At 32.9% G+C, this 18366-nt stretch overlaps 1 protein-coding gene across 8 annotated transcripts in view; it reads right to left on the reverse strand.

The window, feature by feature from the left end:
* Positions 1-18366, reverse strand: part of eRF1 (eukaryotic release factor 1) — a 55716-nt gene that overhangs the window by 21856 nt on the left and 15494 nt on the right. For all 8 annotated transcript variants that reach the window (XM_067787620.1, XM_067787622.1, XM_067787627.1 and 5 more), the window contains exons 3-7: positions 9203-9378; positions 8655-9124; positions 8384-8539; positions 8119-8316; positions 5657-5804 (exon numbers count right to left, since the gene is read on the reverse strand). In XM_067787620.1, the coding sequence (XP_067643721.1) occupies positions 5657-5804; positions 8119-8316; positions 8384-8539; positions 8655-9124; positions 9203-9378 (1148 nt within the window). The remainder of the gene's footprint in view (positions 1-5656; positions 5805-8118; positions 8317-8383; positions 8540-8654; positions 9125-9202; positions 9379-18366) is intronic.

Raw genomic sequence — 18366 nt, forward strand, 5'->3', positions numbered from 1 at the left:
AGAGTCCGATAGAACTAGTTAAACTCGGACTTTTAAAAATAAAAGTCCGAGTTTAACTAGTTAAAATAAAAAAAAATTTTAATTCGGATAAGCAGTTTCTTTTTTATCAAGCGGAACTTTTATTTTGGCCTTAAAAAATAAAAGCCCGGATTTAACTTTGATTTCCGGACTTTTATTTTTAAAAGTCTGGGTTTAACTAGTTAAAATAAAAAAATTTTAATTCTGATAAGCCGTTTCTTTTTTATCAAGCGGGACTTATTTTGGGCTTAAAAAACAAAAGTCCGGATTTAACTTTTATTTCCAGACTTCTATTTTTAAAAGTCCGAGTTTAACTAGTTAAAATAAAAAAAATTTTAATTCGGATAAGCAGTTTCTTTTTTATCAAGCGGGACTTTTATTTTGGCCTTAAAAAATAAAAGTCCGGATTTAACTTTGATTTCCGGACTTTTATTTTTAAAAGTCTGGGTTTAACTAGTTAAAATAAAAAAAATTTTAATTCGGATAAGCCGTTTCTTTTTTATCAAGCGGGACTTATTTTGGCCTTAAAAAACAAAAGTCCGTAGTATTTCCGGACTTCTATTTTTAAAATTCCGAGTTTAACTAGTTAAAATAAAAAAAATTTTAATTCGGATAAGCAGTTTCTTTGTTATCAATCGGGACTTTTATTTTGGCCTTAAAAAATAAAAGTCCGGATTTAACTTTGATTTCCGGACTTGGTTTTTAAAAGTCTGAGTTTAACTAGTTAAAATAAAAAAAATTTTAATTCGGATAAGCAGTTTCTTAGTTATCAAGCGGGACTTTTATTTTGGCCTTAAAAAATAAAAGTCCGGATTTAACTTTGATTTCCGCACTTTTATTTTTAAAAGTCTGAGTTTAACTAGTTACAATAAAAAAAATTTAATTCGGATAAGCCGTTTCTTTTTTATCAAGCGGGACTTTTATTTTGGCCTTAAAAAATAAAAGTCCGGATTTAACTTTGATTTCCGGACTTTTATTTTTAAAAGTCTGGGTTAAACTAGTTACAATAAAAAAAAAATTTAATTCGGATAAGCCGTTTCTTTTTTATCAAGCGGGACTTTTATTTTGGCCTTAAAAAACAAAAGTCCGGATTTAACTTTTATTTCCGGACTTCTATTTTTAAAAGTCCGAGTTTAACTAGTTAAAATAAAAAAAAAATTTAATTCGGATAAGCAGTTTCTTTTTTATCAAGCGGGACTTTTATTTTGGCCTTAAAAAACAAAAGTCCGGATTTAACTTTTATTTCCGGACTTCTATTTTTAAAAGTCCGAGTTTAACTAGTTAAAATAAAAAAAATTTTAATTCGGATAAGCAGTTTCTTTGTTATCAATCGGGACTTTTATTTTGGCCTTAAAAAATAAAAGTCCGGATTTAACTTTGATTTCGGGACTTTTATTTTTAAACGTCTGAGTTTAACTAGTTAAAATAAAAAAAATTTTAATTCGGATAAGCAGTTTCTTTGTTATCAATCGGGTCTTTTATTTTGGCCTTAAAAATAAAAGTCCGGATTTAACTTTGATTTCGGGACTTTTATTTTTAAACGTCTGAGTTTAACTAGTTAAAATAAAAAAAATTTTAATTCGGATAAGCAGTTTCTTTGTTATCAATCGGGTCTTTTATTTTGGCCTTAAAAATAAAAGTCCGGATTTAACTTTGATTTCGGGACTTTTATTTTTAAACGTCTGAGTTTAACTAGTTAAAATAAAAAAAATTCAATTCGGATAAGCAGTTTCTTTGTTATCAATCGGGTCTTTTATTTTGGCCTTAAAAATAAAAGTCCGGATTTAACTTTGATTTCCGGACTTTGATTTTTAAAAGTCTGGGTTTAACTAGTTAAAATAAAAAAAATTTTAATTCGGATAAGCCGTTTCTTTTTTATCAAGCGGGACTTTTATTTTGGCCTTAAAAAACAAAAGTCCGAATTTAACTTTTATTTCCGGACTTCTATTTTTAAAAGTCCAAGTTTAACTAGTTAAAATAAAAAAAATTTTAATTCGGATAAGCAGTTCCTTTGTTATCAATCGGGACTTTTATTTTGGCCTTAAAAAATATTGACTTTGATCTTTAAAAGTGTGAGTTTAACTAGTTAAAATAAAAATAAATTTTAATTCGGATAAGCAGTTTCTTTGTTATCAAGCGGGACTTTTATTTTGGCCTTAAAAAAATAAAAGTCCGGATTTAACTTTGATTTCCGGACTTTTATTTTTAAAAGCTGAGTTTAAACTGTTAAATAAAAAAATTTGAATTCGAATAAGCCGTTTCTTTTTATCAAGCGGGACTTTTATTTTGGCCTTAAAAAACAAAAGTCCGGATTTAACTTTTATTTCCGGACTTCTATTTTTAAAAGTCCGAGTTTAACTAGTTAAAATAAAAAAAATTTAATTCGGATAAGCAGTTTCTTTTTTATCAAGCGGGACTTTTATTTTGGCCTTAAAAAATAAAAGTCCGGATTTAACTTTGATTTCCGGACTTTTATTTTTAAAAGTCTGGGTTTAACTAGTTAAAATAAAAAAAATTTTAATTCGGATAAGCAGTTTATTTGTTATCAATCGGGACTTTTATTTTGGCCTTAAAAATAAAAGTCCGGATTTAACTTTGATTTCCGGACTTTGATTTTTAAAAGTCTGAGTTTAACCAGTTAAAATAAAAAAAATTTTAATTCGGATAAGCAGTTTCTTTGTTATCAAGCGGGACTTTTTTTTTGGCCTTAAAAAATAAAAGTCCGGATTTAACTTTGATTTCCGGACTTTTATTTTTAAAAGTCTGAGTTTAACTAGTTAAAATAAAAGAAAATTTGAATTCGGATAAGCCGTTTCTTTTTTATAAAGCGGGACTTTTATTTTGGCCTTAAAAAATAAAAGTCCGGATTTAACTTTTATTTCCAGACTTCTATTTTTAAAAGGTTTAACTAGTTAAAATAAAAAAAATTTTAATTCGGATAAGCAGTTTCTTTGTTATCAAGCGGGACTTTTATTTTGGCCTTAAAAAATAAAAGTCCGGATTTATCTTTGATTTCCGGACTTTTATTTTTAAAAGACTGAGTTTAACTAGTTAAAATAAAAAAAAAAAAAATTTATTCGGATAAGCAGTTTCTTTGTTATCAATCGGGACTTTTATTTTGGCCTTAAAAAATAAAAGGCCAGATTTAACTTTTATTTCCGGACTTTTATTTTTAAAAGTCCGAGCTTAACTAGTTAAAATAAAAAAAATTTTAATTCGGATAAGCAGTTTCTTTGTTATCAATCGGGACTTTTATTTTGGCCTTAAAAAATAAAAGTCCGGATTTAACTTTGATTTCCGGACTTTTATTTTTAAAAGTCTGAGTTTAACTAGTTAAAATAAAAGAAAATTTGAATTCGGATAAGCCGTTTCTTTTTTATAAAGCGGGACTTTTATTTTGGCCTTAAAAAATAAAAGTCCGGATTTAACTTTTATTTCCAGACTTCTATTTTTAAAAGTCCGAGCTTAACTAGTTAAAATAAAAAAAATTTTAATTCGGATAAGCAGTTTCTTTGTTATCAATCGGGACTTTTATTTTGGCTTTAAAAAATAAAAGTCCGGATTTAGCTTTGATTTCGGGACTTTTATTTTTAAACGTCTGAGTTTAACTAGTTAAAATAAAAAAAATTTTAATTCGGATAAGCAGTTTCTTTGTTATCAATCGGGACTTTTATTTTGGCCTTAAAAAATAAAAGTCCGGATTTATCTTTGATTTCCGGACTTTTATTTTTAAAAGACTGAGTTTAACTAGTTAAAATAAAAAAAAAATTTGAGTTCGGATAAGCCGTTTCTTTTTTATCAAGCGGGACTTTTATTTTGGCCTTAAAAAATAAAAGTCCGGATTTAACTTTTATTTCCAGACTTCTATTTTTAAAAGTCCGAGTTTAACTAGTTAAAATAAAAAAAAAAATTTATTCTGATAAGCAGTTTCTTTGTTATCAATCGGGACTTTTATTTTGGCCTTAAAAAATAAAAGGCCAGATTTAACTTTTATTTCCGGACTTTTATTTTTAAAAGTCCGAGTCTAACTAGTTCTATCGGACTCAAAAAATAAAAATACAGATTTTACTTTTATACGTGGACTTTTATGGAAAAAGTTCGAAAAATAAAAAGGATGCATGATTCGACATGATATTGCTATAGGGATCCCTGGGACCTCAAACATTTTCACCTAGGACAATTTTTTGATACGGACTTTTTCGACTCCAAAAAAAAAATTATTATTTTCCGTTCCTGGTTCTAACCTAGCAAACAATTTAATGGAAACTTGGCACAATCGCATAGTTGATTAATGGCCGAGTCACAATGAAGTGTTTCATAAAGATGCGTTCAACGTAATGTATCTCAGTAACATCACCATAATCACGCAAGGTATTGCGTTTGTAAATATAAAGGAACTTCAGACTTGGCAATAGAAGTTTATTTGGCCTTGCCAATTCACATACAAAATTTCGCGAAGCACTGTTATAAACATTCTCACTATACAAGAAGAATACTTGCTAAATTGCAGTTTTAAACTGTGAAAAATTTTAGAGAAGTACCAACAAGTGTGAAAATTAATTTCACTATCAAAGTGTGAAAGCAACCCTAGCCAAAGCAAATGTCAAATTCTTCTTTTTATGCTTGGCTTGAAACAAAAGTTGAAAGTTGCCTACTTTTTCATGTCAGATGGTGGCAGTGTCGCTCGATCTGCCGTTCTCTATTAAAATACGCGCAATCCACTCATCATTCATAACCATGCGTTGAACCAATCTATATAAAAAAACTGCTAATGTGACGGGGTTTTAACTCGTTTTTATAATACTACTGTTATAAAACGTGTTGGCGCGATAGTTGAAATAATCACGTATTCGACAGTGCGTTACTAAAATTGAAAATCAAGTGGCAGTGTAATGCCAATTTCACATAGAGGCTTAATGAAATAATTAGTCAAGTTTTCTACATTAAAGCCCTAATTGAACTCAATCTTCCATACAAAATACAAACTCTTAATTATCTCATTATTGATTTATTGAATGCCTAATCGAGTGGAAAATCCAGTCGGCTTTGCTGAGTGCTTCGAATTTTATTGCCAATGTAACAAATGACAATCAAAAATAAATTATTTTCAATAATTTACGAAAAATAGAAAAACACGAAAAAATTCAAAATTTAATTTTCGCTGCATTTGCTGCAAAAGATAATATGGCTTTTTCGAAAATAGGCACATATTTGGTTTGGTGCAACATCTATTGGTAGTTGCGCATGCGTTTTATTTTGATTGTATTTATAGTTAAGAAGGAAATGGCTGCTTTCCATTTTAACTATTTTTTTGTAAAAAATAAATATTTTTTTGGGGCTGCTGACAGATGTTCGCTTAATGAAGCAAAAGGCCCTGTATGAAAAGGGAAACTTAATTATTTCATTAAATAAAATTGTGATTCGATTAAGTTTCTGTGTGAAAACGGTATAAAAATGCACATTACACACCACAGAAAAACTATTTTTAATGTTTTTTAAAAACAATTGTGGTGGTCGCAAATCAATAAAAGCTGTTAAGCATATACTTATTTCGAAATGTTTAATATACAATTTCTGTGAAATTTGTAACTACAAAATAAAAACAATCTACTTCTACAAATAGCTGTATGAAACTTACCACCAATTCCACCGAAACCTCGCACAAACTGACTACCCTCCTGAGATTTGTCCGTAATAATCTCAAGTGTAGCACCGAACATTTTGTAATTGTTCGCCAGCCATTCGAGTAGTGGTTGGGACTCAATCAACTCCATTTCTACGCCGCTCTAAAACAGAATAAAAAATTCAATGGCGTAAGCATCTTCAAAAGATGTACACAAAAACAAGTAAGGAAGGCTAAGTTCGGGTGTAACCGAACATTACATACTCAGCTGAGAGCTTTGGAGACAAAATAAGGGAAAATCATCATGTAGGAAAATGAACCTAGGGTAACCCTGGAATGTGTTTGTATGACATGGGTATCAAATGAAAGGTATTAATGAGGGTTTTAAAAGGGAGTAGCCTTAGTTGTATATGTATTTGTATTTGTATTTATTAGGCAATTCATCCCAGCACAACAATTTGGCAAAAATTATTTTATAGTGCTAGTCGGTAAAAGGCATAAAATAGGAACAATTTAAACTTGAAACTTAAAGCTAATGACTATGGCTAAGAAAAGGTTACAATAATATATTTAATAAATAGTATATTTAATAAATAGTAAATAAATAAAATAAACGAATGAAAGCAAATGTACTCTTGCTTAGAAGAAATTCTTGCAGAGAACGGTGTGGTCGACCGAGTCAAACGCTTTTGAATGGTCGAGAAGAGTCAGGAAAGCAGTAAAATTTTTGTCAACTTGTTCTCGAATATCCTCTATCACCGATAGGAGCGCCGATTTATAGCTACGATTTGACCTGAATCCAGACTGGGAATCTGTGAGGAGGTTATTATCCTGCACATAAGTATTTTTCTGGCAGTGCAAAATTCGTTCGACGACCTTGGAAAGGAAAGGCAGAATAGCTATAGGTCTATACTCCTTGTTTTGCTTGGGGATTGGGATTACCTTAGCAACTTTCCAACATTAGGGAAATACGCTGGACGTCAGCACAGAGTTAACCAAGTAGGTTAAGTGAGGAAGCGTTATGCGAACAAAATTAATATACTCTGTGAGCTCTGCTCAGCTGAGTATAATAATTGAATAATTGAACGCCAGTTCAATTTTTTTAATGTTCTTTCTTTTTTTCTCCGCAAATTAGCGCTTGAAGGTCGCTGCAATTTTAAATATAAAAAAGAACACATATCATTAGCTTAATTCACAAAGGCCCTGTCCAACAGAATTTACGAAACTGCGTTGTCGCGGATTTTGGTATGGTATATTAAAATCCACCTCCAGAAAAAATTTTAAAGTTTTAGAACCAGTAACAAGAGAGTTACGCCACTATTAAAAAGCTGTACGCATGTCGTGAGTGTAAAAAGCAATGATTTTTACTTGTTCTGTAAAATTTTAAATTTGCTGTTTATTGCCTTGTGAATTAAAGTAACGATATACGACGATTTCGTAAAATGTTTCTTATTTCCTCAAAGCTCCTAATATGTTACCACGTAATATATCATGTAATGTTTACTTATGTTCACCGGATCTGGGTCTAGAGGTCTCTTTTCGCCTACCAGATCACTGTAGTGTTTACCAAGCGCAAATGCTGGCAATACACAGGGCTGTGAGTCATCTCGGGTCTATGCCTAAGGATGGTAAACGGCTGTTTATTTTCTCAGACAGCCAGGCCGCATTAAAGGCCCTGGACTCATTCGTCGACAACGCAAAGTCGGTCACTGAATGCCGCAGATCTCTTAACGAGATGGCTCAGCACTTCAGTATCAGCCTTATATGGGTACCTGGGCACAGGGATATTGAAGGCAACTGCAGAGCAGACGAGCTGGCCAGAAGAGGCACCACCGACCTTATCCTTTCGGAAAATGATTCGGTAGGTATACCCATGACCACTTTCAGGCTTCGTGTGAACACAAGCACTATAAGAATTGCAAATTGACTATGGTCAGCCATATCATCGTGTGACATCCAGGCTAACCTGACCTTCATATGACAAGGGACGCACAGGAGCGCTTCGGATTTTTAACAAATCAGTTCCATCGTCCCTGATAAGGGTTCTAACAGGGCATTTTTTAATAGGTACGCATGGTGCTAGAATGGGGGCAACGACCTTCGACTATTGTCGCAGCTGTAGAGTGTCCAGCACCTTCTCTGTCATTGTCCAGCGCTTAGTAAGCGTAGGTTGGCCATCCTTGGTAAACCTTTTCTACATGACCTTGCTGAGGTCTCTAGCTATGAAGTCGAGGATCTAGCAAAATATATAAATTCCATGAAGTGCTTTACAATGGGCCCATTGGTGGCCTAAGTAGTGAGCTGTTACCATAGTGTCCAGCTCAGCCCTTGCAACCTGACCTAACCTACTTATAAGATATCATTTCAGGAAAATTTTGCAAACGAAAAGCGTACCCGTGATGATTTGTATCATTGTATTAAGCCTATAGCACATAGCAAGTTTTTGTTTTTATATTTCTAATTTTTTTTTAACTTACTTCCTTATCAGTAAAATGTGATTTATCCTTCTCTTGCTCGGGCGTCAAATGCAATACTGTGTTCGACGTTGAGTTCGCATGATTCTTCAATACATAACGTTGTATATCTAAATTTTCCCAGCAAATTAAAGTCTCTACTGAACCCAATTCCAAGGCGCGCAATGTATCTTCAACACCAAAACAATATTTGCCTGTGTCCTGCAAAATGAAGAAATATATTTTAATTTGAAAATAATCACACATGTTTTCATTTAAAAAGATTTACCTGAGATATTTCATCAAAGTAGCGACCAATGAGTTTCTTTTCTTGTATGAATTTTACATTTTGCAATGATTCAGCCGCTAATTCTATCGCCTGATTAAAACCATTCTCACCACCATAAGAAACATCCACCAACTTTATAATCTTAGTTTGCAGTCTCTAAATAATTAACATAAAATATACATAATTTTTTTTTAGTTAATACAACAATTTTGTGTATATACAAGTAGTATAAATTATGTAGAAGTAACAAGCTTGTTTCCAAGCCACTTACAGGATCAAACATATCAGATTGACTCAATTCAGTTTTAAAGTCCGCACTACCAGCTAAAATTAGGCCCGCAATATTCGGTTTATCATTCGTAATAAATAATTGTGTAGCTACTTCAGCTACTTTGCGTACATAATTGTGACGCTTTTCCATACGTAAACGTGCAAAACGCAACGCTGATTGACCACCACGCCCATGCTTTTTCGGCAGATCGACAGTGAATTTGTGCAATACTTCACGTGTATTACCTTGTAGCGTACCAAATAGGGCACCATTACCATCCATAACGATGAAACCGAATTTATTATCATCAGCTAGTAAAGCGGTCAACGCTTCAGTGTGGAACTTATTGTCACATAAATAAAGCGACGTATTGATTGGTTTGAAGGGTTCAAAGTCAATATTAACCTTCTTTTCTTTACCTTCTTCTGTGACAATGGTGCCACAGTAGATGACCAGACCATTTGGAGGCACTGCAATTGAAAGATGAAGTGAGGTATGTGGTGAATTTTCGTAAAAAGAAATGAGAACGTGTGCTTGGGAAAACTTACCTTTGGTGTATAATTTAAGCCTATGTTGCACCGATGTAATTGCGCCCAAAACCGATAAACGATTTACACGTGACTTAATGTTCGACGCTGTACCGAACTCGTCGGCCAACATTTTGCTTACACGTGAAATTTGATCCTTTGGCGGTATGATTAGGGAAATCATGCTTGTTCCATTACTGAAAGAATAAAAAAAAAAAAATAAAAGATTAATTTCAATACAAAATTCTTCAGACAAATGGGGATAATACATATCGGTCTAGATTTGAGTGCAGTATACGATTTTGCCATTTCTTAGCCAAGGCGAATTCAGTACCAGGCAAGGCGAATTCAGTACGAGGTGTTGTTATCCCAACAGCTGATTGCTTTTTCTTGATTATTTTCAATACAGCGCCTTGTACTTTAATATGTCAGTTAAGCGAAGTCAATTAAAATTTTCTTTTGACTTGACATTCTTCTGCAGGGCGAATTGGTTGAATTCGTTTTGCCACCACCTGGTATGAATTCGCCTTGGTATCAGGTCTTGTTATTCCATCAGCTGATTGCGTCTTCTTGATATTTTCAATACAAGCTTGTTAAACAATAACCCAGTTAATCGCAATCAATGCCAATTTTCTTTTAACTTGACATACTTCTGCTCGAATTGAATTGAATTTGCTTTGCCATCACTTTGTATGGATTCGCCTTGGTTTTAGCACTCATATTCGTCCGAAAATTTCGGCACAAGAACTTCTGAATTTTTCTGAACAACTACAACACAAAACTAGGTCCGTATTACATTTTACGATCAGTAATTGAAAACCATTTTCGTTTGAGCGAACTATGCAACTGTCAAACTATTTCTAAAAATTATAATCAGCCCAATTCTAATTTTCCCTCGGAGTTTTGTTCTCGCGGATTTTTTATTCCCGCGGGAAAATTCATCCAATTCTGTTCTCCTAGGGAGAACAATAATTGGCGAATAGGAATTTGGAATTTTCGAAGTCAACTGTTTTGTCAATTGAAATTTTGTTGCGCATTTCTCATTTTGTTTAAAAAATAGAAAGTTTTAATTATTATTGCGAATTTGTTTGAAATTCTGAAATAAAATATAAACAATGCACAGCATTGCATTTCATGCGGTATTCACTGAAATGAGTAATGAATTGGTGCAACAGCAACATCAACAGTGGAGCATAAGAAGAAGCGAGCGGGATAACACGAATTCGCTGGAGTCGCCTGCTTTCATTCATCAAAGCAATTTTCTGGCGACTAAGTCATATGCAAAAATCTATTTAAGCCTTCTTAAAAAATCCTTCTTTTCCGTTGCTTATGAATACTTTTCGACTTAAAGAATATTGTGGTAGAATGTACATACATATTTTACCAGAAATTTGCACAAATAAATGTTTTTTCTTAAAAGAACCAATTTCCTTTAACTATTTTGATGCATTCCCTTTAATTTAACAAGTGAAAAAACTCCTAAGAAATTGCAGAGAAATCTCCCTCTCACTCCCATTCATAATACCTACTTTTCTCCCATAACCGGTTTCCGCTTTTTTCGAACATTGTTCAGAATAGGAGGAAAGAGAGACGAAAACTCACAAGTAATTTTTATTTAGAATACGAGGAATGGGAGAAGGGAAAAAACTCGCGCGGAATTTTTGTTTAGAATTGGGCTGAATAAGTTATGGATCTAACGGGTACAGTGTGTCGCTAGCTCACATATTACATTAATCCGATCCATCATTTCAGAGCTGTTGGGATTAAAAAATGCGAACCATGGTTCGTAAAACGAAATACGGGCCCTGGTTACACAAAGTCTTCAAAAATGTTCGAATTTTAGAATTTTTTTGAAAATGTTTTTGAAGTCGGTTTACACACTTTCGTTATACATTTATTTGAAGTATCTTCTAAAATTAACGAAAAAAAATCTTAGATCTTATTGTACTAATACTCTTTTTGTAATAAATGAAATGAAAATGAAAATGATGGACAAAACGCCTTAATCATTTTTGCTGCTATTTTCTTGTTCACAACTGTATGCTGCAAACACGCCCTATCTCTCCAAACAGCTAATAATATGCAGAAGCATCTCATTCAATTTTCATCTTGTAAAATCTATAAACCAAACTCTAAGAACAGAACAGGTCTCCGACCAAAACTCATTAAAATCGAAAGGACATTGTTCACAACTGTATGCTGCAAACACGCCCTATCTCTCCAAACAGCTAATAATATGCAGAAGCATCTCATTCAATTTTCATCTTGTAAAATCTATAAACCAAACTCTAAGAACAGAACAGGTCTCCGACCAAAACTCATTAAAGTCGAAAGGCCATTCGAAGCATTGTAAATTTAGGTATGGAATGACCCGTGTCAATCAGCTGACTCAAATCTGATTGGTTGCTTTAAAAAATTTCTCAAAATTATGTTTTATAGGTATTTTATTTTTCTCTTCACGCAACAATTCCCGCAAAATTCAAGTTGGCACAACTACAAACTGGTGCAAATTGGTCAAACCGAGTTTGAAGCAGCTAAACAATACACAAAGCAGCCAGCCAACCACAGCTAGCACGTTATCAGCTGGTGAAGTAGTTGGAAGGTTTTTTCGCTGATATAGAGACACAGCAATGTTGCAAATAAGAGATAAAGTAACAAGAGAGAAATGAAGATTGAATAAAATGTACAAATTCCAGTAAAAACTACCTTAAACCCTTAAACGTGTATAACGAAAAACAACGGAGCATACAAAATGCAAAGAGTGTGCTAACTGTTGAGGAGCAGCTGCAACAATGGGAAGATTGCAAATACAAATATGCCTTGAAGAATAAAAAAATAAACGATGTTTTTTAGATACATTTTAAACCAACATATCATATCGTTAGCTTAATGTGAAAATGTCACTTTTTGTTGAAAAAATGTATTTTAATGCAGTTTTAAAACAAAATTCAAAATACATCGCTCACAAGAAAAAAATATTTTAATTTTTCATTTTTACGTGCTGTTTGCAATGATGTGTAAATGTGCTAAGTCGTCAACTGTTCAAAAAAACGTGCTAAGTCAACCTGTCAATAATATCAATCTGAATTACTAGTAATTTCTTTGTGCGCGCATTTTATTTATTTTTTTAATTCATTCAGTCTAAAAGTACATGCTTTGTTGTTGTATTAACGATAAAGACACTACCCGAAGGCTTTGGGCCGATGTTGATGGTCCTTTGCCGCATATAGATCCGGCACGTTCCGATAACAAAGCACTATTAAGGTACTAGTCCGACCATCTCGGGAACGATTTATATGACACACTGCAGCACAACATTACACCTTCTAGGCCATCCCTTCCTCCCCACCCCTAGTTCCATGAGGAACTTGGGGTCGCCAGAGCCTCGGCTGTCAATGAAACATAATTCGCCTCTGGTAGGTGAGGTTGGCAATTGGGTTTGAGAAGCTGTATATTGCGCTGGAAACCCCTTGAGAGGGTTGCCTACATAACCCCTTGAAATTGGATTCACCCAATTGAGACATACCTATGGTGTTTGATAAATGCTTTGCGCTGACCATAATCTACTTCAATTCTTACATGTCGATAACTACATGCTTTCTTACAGACTAGTTAAAAATAGAAAGCAATTCAAGCGTAAGCTGTTATTAAAATTAATAACACTACTAAATCGATTTGCCAGATGTATAGTCCTAGTTATAGGTTATTTAGATAAATAATCTATTATGCCGAAGATCACGCATTGGAATATATGGAATAAACAAATTAGATAAATCAGAGCAATTCGTGCTAACGTTTATTACATTATAGGCAAGCATGAGTGAGTTTCAAGTTGTTCTGTCATGCAAAGCCTGAAGACAAAGCAATTTGGCAACAACAACAACAACAACCAAGCAATTTGCACCTGCTGGTATATGATGGGAGGCCGTCTGGCCAGTGAAGCATACGTAAAGCAATTTTTGTAAAACAATTTTGAACTCTCTTAATTTTATAGGAGTTAGATTCATAGAAAGAATTCCATATTATTGAGCAACATTCTGACCAAGGATATATAAAGTGCCTTCAACGTCATAGGGTCCTTAAAGTCACTGGTGTTATGTGTACTGAATCCAACCATTGCAACAAATTTTGAAACAATTAAAGTCAATGGTACTCAAGTCTTTACTCTCTTACAACGAAAAATAGATTTAGTATTTAGTTTGTAGATGAAGTATGTGGCAGTTGTCTTTTTGGAATAAGACAGAACACAGCATTTGTTTGAATTTAAATATAAATAATTGTCTGCGCACCATCCGGCAAAAGAGTCCAGATCCGAACCGTTAGAAATAGTTTGACAAATACATAGTATTTTTTGTGAAATATATAGTTTTAGTGTTTTATTTCAAACATTAAAGGTGGGGAGTGATGGGGAAACATATTAAGTAATAAGTGCCAAGTTAGGAAAAACTTTATTATGAGTGCGGAAATTATGCTAAGTCATAAAACAGCTGCTGGGTTGGCATACATGATTTTTATTTATCTTTTTCAAAGCTTCTACACTCAAAAGGATTGCAATTAAGGTATTTCATTCACAGTTTTGAAAAAAGAAGGTCAAAAGCTATTCATTTTTTTCGTCTCCTTAAAATTCGTAAAAATTGACTCAGTACATTTTCACATTTAGCTAACGATATATTAAACCTTTCAAATAAAAAATTGATTTTTATTACAGATAAAGGGAAAAATTACTAAATTTGCACACCGCGATTGTTACTAGGCCAAATTGCTTCTAGCGTTTACGAATTTCACTTCATCACCTAGGTTTTCGGGTGCTGAGTTTTGAACTAGAGTTCACGTAAATTCATACTGGTGTTAAGGCAGATGATGCCTTTATCCACCCAGCTATTTGAATGCCCTGCTGCTGCTTTGTAATTTGTCTCTAACTATTGCCATTTTGTTGTTATTCCTTTTTTACACAATTTGTACATATACGAGGAGTGGCAATTAAGTTCCGGGAATTTAGTGATAATTGAAAAACGTGCAACACTTTTTAATTCGTCATCATCTGTCTCCCTTCTTCCTTCAGTTAGAGTCCAAAGTTTAAATAGATAGTACGTTTGGTTTATGTTTTATGCGTATTTTTGTAAGTAAGTTTTTAGTGGCGTCTCCGCGACGGCTGAGACTGGATGAGTCAGGTAGTCACTGGGGTGAGATTTGGATATTTGAGTATGAACGAAAACAAAGTCAAGTGGAAAAGGGTGGGGAGTGGCCAAAGAAAGCGAGGGACAATAAACTACTAAAGTTAAGATTACATTGATTATATATACAGTTGCAAAAGTTGCTAAGAAAATCAGATTCTGGAAGAGATTGATTGATTGATTTATTTAGTAATAATATGATCAGCCCAATTCTAACCGAAAATTCCGTGCGAGTTTTCTCCCTTCTCCCATTCCTCGTATTCTAAATAAAAATTCCTTGTGAGTTTTTTCACTTCTCCCTTTCCTCCTATTCTGAACAATGTTCGAAAAAGCGGAAACCGGTTATGGGAGAAAAGTAGGTATTATGAATGTGAGGGAGAGGGAGATTTCTCTGCCATTTCATAGGAGTTTTTTCACTTGTTAAATTAAAGGGAATGCATCCAAATAGTTAAAGGAAATTGGTTATTTTAAGAAAGAACACTTATTTGTACAAATTTGTGCTAAAAGATGTATTTATATTCTACCACAATATTCTCACTGTTAATACAACAACAACTACAACCACAATATTCTTTATTTTAAGTCGAAAAGTATATCATAAGCAACGGTAGAGCTCTTGGTATACAAATTTGATGCAGCCATCCAGAAATTGCGCAAGGATTTTTTAATAAGGCTTAAATAGATTTTGGCATATGATGAAGGACGAATTCAACTCAACTTGGCCGCCAGAAAATTGCTTTGCTGAATGAAAGCAGGCAACTCCGGCAGATTTGTGTTATGCGGCCGTCTTCTTCTTATGTTCCGCTGTTGATGTTGCTGTGGCACCAATTCATTACTCATTTCAGTGAATACCACATGAAATGCAATAAATACTGTGCAATGTTTATATTTTATTTCTTAATTTCCAACAAATTTGCAACAATAATTAAACTTTTAAATTTTTTAAACAAAATAAGAAATGTGCAACGAAATTTCAATTGACAAAACAGCTGACTTCGAAAATTTGAAATTCCTATTCCCCAATTATTGTTCTCCCTAGGAGAACAGAATTGGAGGAATTTTTCCGCGGGAATAAAAAAATCCGCGAGAACAAAATTCCGCGAGAATATTTAGAATTGGTCTGGATTACTTTTAATTACATTGATAATATTTACAAAATTTGGATATGCTATTTTCTTACAAAATCTATACATTTTCTCTTGAATGATTTAATATTTTGCTCTTGTTTGATGTCTTCGCTTAATGTATTGAATATTCTAAAACCTTTATAAAATATATTATTTTGCGATGATGTTTTGTTATACTTCTGTAATCTTAAGTCTTTAGCGTTTCTCAGCTCATATGGTTGCACTTCTCCAACATAGAGGACCTTCTCTGCTATGTAGTCTGGCATTTTTCCGATAGTAGTCTGGTATGCAAACATAATTGTATTCAGCTCTAGTCTCTGCCGCACATTCAACCATTTCAGTGTATCAAGCATCAGCTGTACGGATGTATATCTACCACATTTTAATATTATTCGCATAGCTATATTCTGTAGCTTTTGCATTCTATCAATTTGCCAGTTATTACAACACGAATACAGTATAGTTGAACAATACTCAAAATGTGGTTTAAGTATTGTGTTATAAATTTTTATTGTATTTAGTACAGATAAGTTCTTTCTAAATCTTCTCAAGAAACCAAGTTTTTTTCCTATTTTTTTGCACGCGTTTTCCATGTGAGGAGAAAACTGAAGACCATTGTCTATTATTACACCGAGGTATTTAATGTTATCTACTTTCTCAATCATTTGCCCCTTTATTTGGATACTCTCCTCACTGATCTTATTAATTTCCATTAGTTCCGTTTTTTGCTCATTTAATTTAAGTTTATTCATTTTTAGCTATGTACTTATTTCGGTAATGTCTTGTGCTAATTTATTTTTACATTCTCTCGGAGTTTCACCTACGCTGTATATTAATGTGTCATCGGTATATAACATGACTTCGCTGCATTTTACATTGCCTATATCGTTTATATATATTATGAATAATAATGCACCAAGAATTGAGCCTTGCAGGACTCCTATGTTCACATTTAGGTAATCTGATTCATACCCTTTCACTACTGTGCGCTGCGTTCTATTTGTTAGGTAGGGCCTAAACCAGTTTAGTTCACTATTTTGAACTCCATATAACTTTTGCAATAATATATCTCTGTCTATTGTTTCAAAAGCTCTCTTAAAGTCTAGAAAAAGGGCCATGATTTTTTTATTTTCATAACGTTTCCACTCACTTACTACATGGTTTACAGCTGTTTCACACGAGTATTTCTTTCTGAATCCTGATTGGTATTTCATAAACAATTTATTCGATTCAAAATAGTTTTCTAACTGTATTTTGACAGTTTTTTCAAGAACTTTCTCTAACGTCTTTAAAGAGTTTATGGGTCTGAACTCATCACAGTTTACTGCTATATTAATTTTTTCAAGTGGACTAATCATAGTTTCTTTCCATATATCAGGAAACACTCCTTGCATGAGGGACTCATTTACTATTTTCAATAGGGAATCACCAACTTTATTCCAATTTTCTAATATCATTTTGGGTTTAACTCTTACGTAATCTCTATTATTTTTTAAGGATTTGCATATATCTTTAATTCTTCTAAACTTATTTTCCTAAATTTGAAAATGGCCTGAGCTTTTGTTGTTTTATCTACATATTGCACATGGTCAATCGTATCTCTTATGTTCTGTACTCTTTCATCAAAAAATGTATTGAACTCATTAGACAAGGTCGTTTCATCACAGTAATTTTTATCGTTAAATATTTTTTTTTTTTTATTTATTTATTATTACGGTCTTTAAGACCTAGTTTAGGTTAAAATAAGAAATTAAACATAACTACTCATGTCACATTTAGTGACGTACAATATAAAAACAATTTTTCTTTGAACTTACTAATATTTTCACAGTCTTTCAAATCAGAAGGTAACTCATTATACATTTTATACCCTAAATATTCAAGAGACCTTTTGGCGAACTCAGTTCTTATTCTAGGCAGTCTTATATTATTGCAATTTCTTGTTCCATAATTGTGGATTTCATGATTATAATGTATTTTACTACTCAGGTAATTCGGTAACATTCCTAACCTAAGTTGGTGTATAAATTTCAATGTGAAATAACTAACTGACTGTTTAATACTAAGCCAGTTTAATCTATTGAGCATTACAATTTTTGGCGTTCTTGGAGGACATTTTAAAATAAATCGCATTGCCTTGTTTTGCTGTATTTGAAGTTTCTTAATATATATATCATTACTTAATAGCAGAATAGTAGGACAATAAATAAAGTGTGGTTCAATAATTGAACGATATACCAATATTTTATGACTTTGACTGATATGTTTACATGTTCTATACATGAAGCCTATTTTCTGTGCAATTTTCCTTTCCAGATAAGTTACATGCTCTCCAAAATTTAGATTATCATCAATCAAAACTCCTAAATACTTAATTTTGTCTACTCTTTGGATTTCCATGTTTTTTACCTTCAGCGTAATATTATTTAAACTATTGTTACTTATGATATTGGTGTTTTTACAAAATATCATGAACTTAGTTTTTTCGACATTTAATTTCAGTTTTCTAAGGCATAACCATTTGTATAGCGAGTCCAGGTCTTCTTGTACTTTCAGCATGGCACATTCTGCATATTTTTCACTTATGATAAGCAATGCATCATCCGCAAATAGTCGTATTTTACAATATTTTAAGCATCTTTTGATATCATTGATATACAATGTAAACAATATTGGCGCCAAGACCGAGCCTTGTGGTAAACCAATGTTAACATCCACCACTGATGAAACCTCCTTTCCAATTATCGTTCTCTGTTTTCTGTCACCCAAATAACTCCGGAACCATTCCAAAGCCTTTCCTCTTATACCAATTTTAAACATAACGTCCAATAGCTCAGATCTATCGACAGTTTCAAAAGCCCGTTTTAAATCCAAGAAGACAGAC

Source organism: Eurosta solidaginis, chromosome 5 (genome assembly GCF_040869045.1).
Source record: "Eurosta solidaginis isolate ZX-2024a chromosome 5, ASM4086904v1, whole genome shotgun sequence".
Lineage (NCBI taxonomy): Eukaryota > Metazoa > Arthropoda > Insecta > Diptera > Tephritidae > Eurosta > Eurosta solidaginis.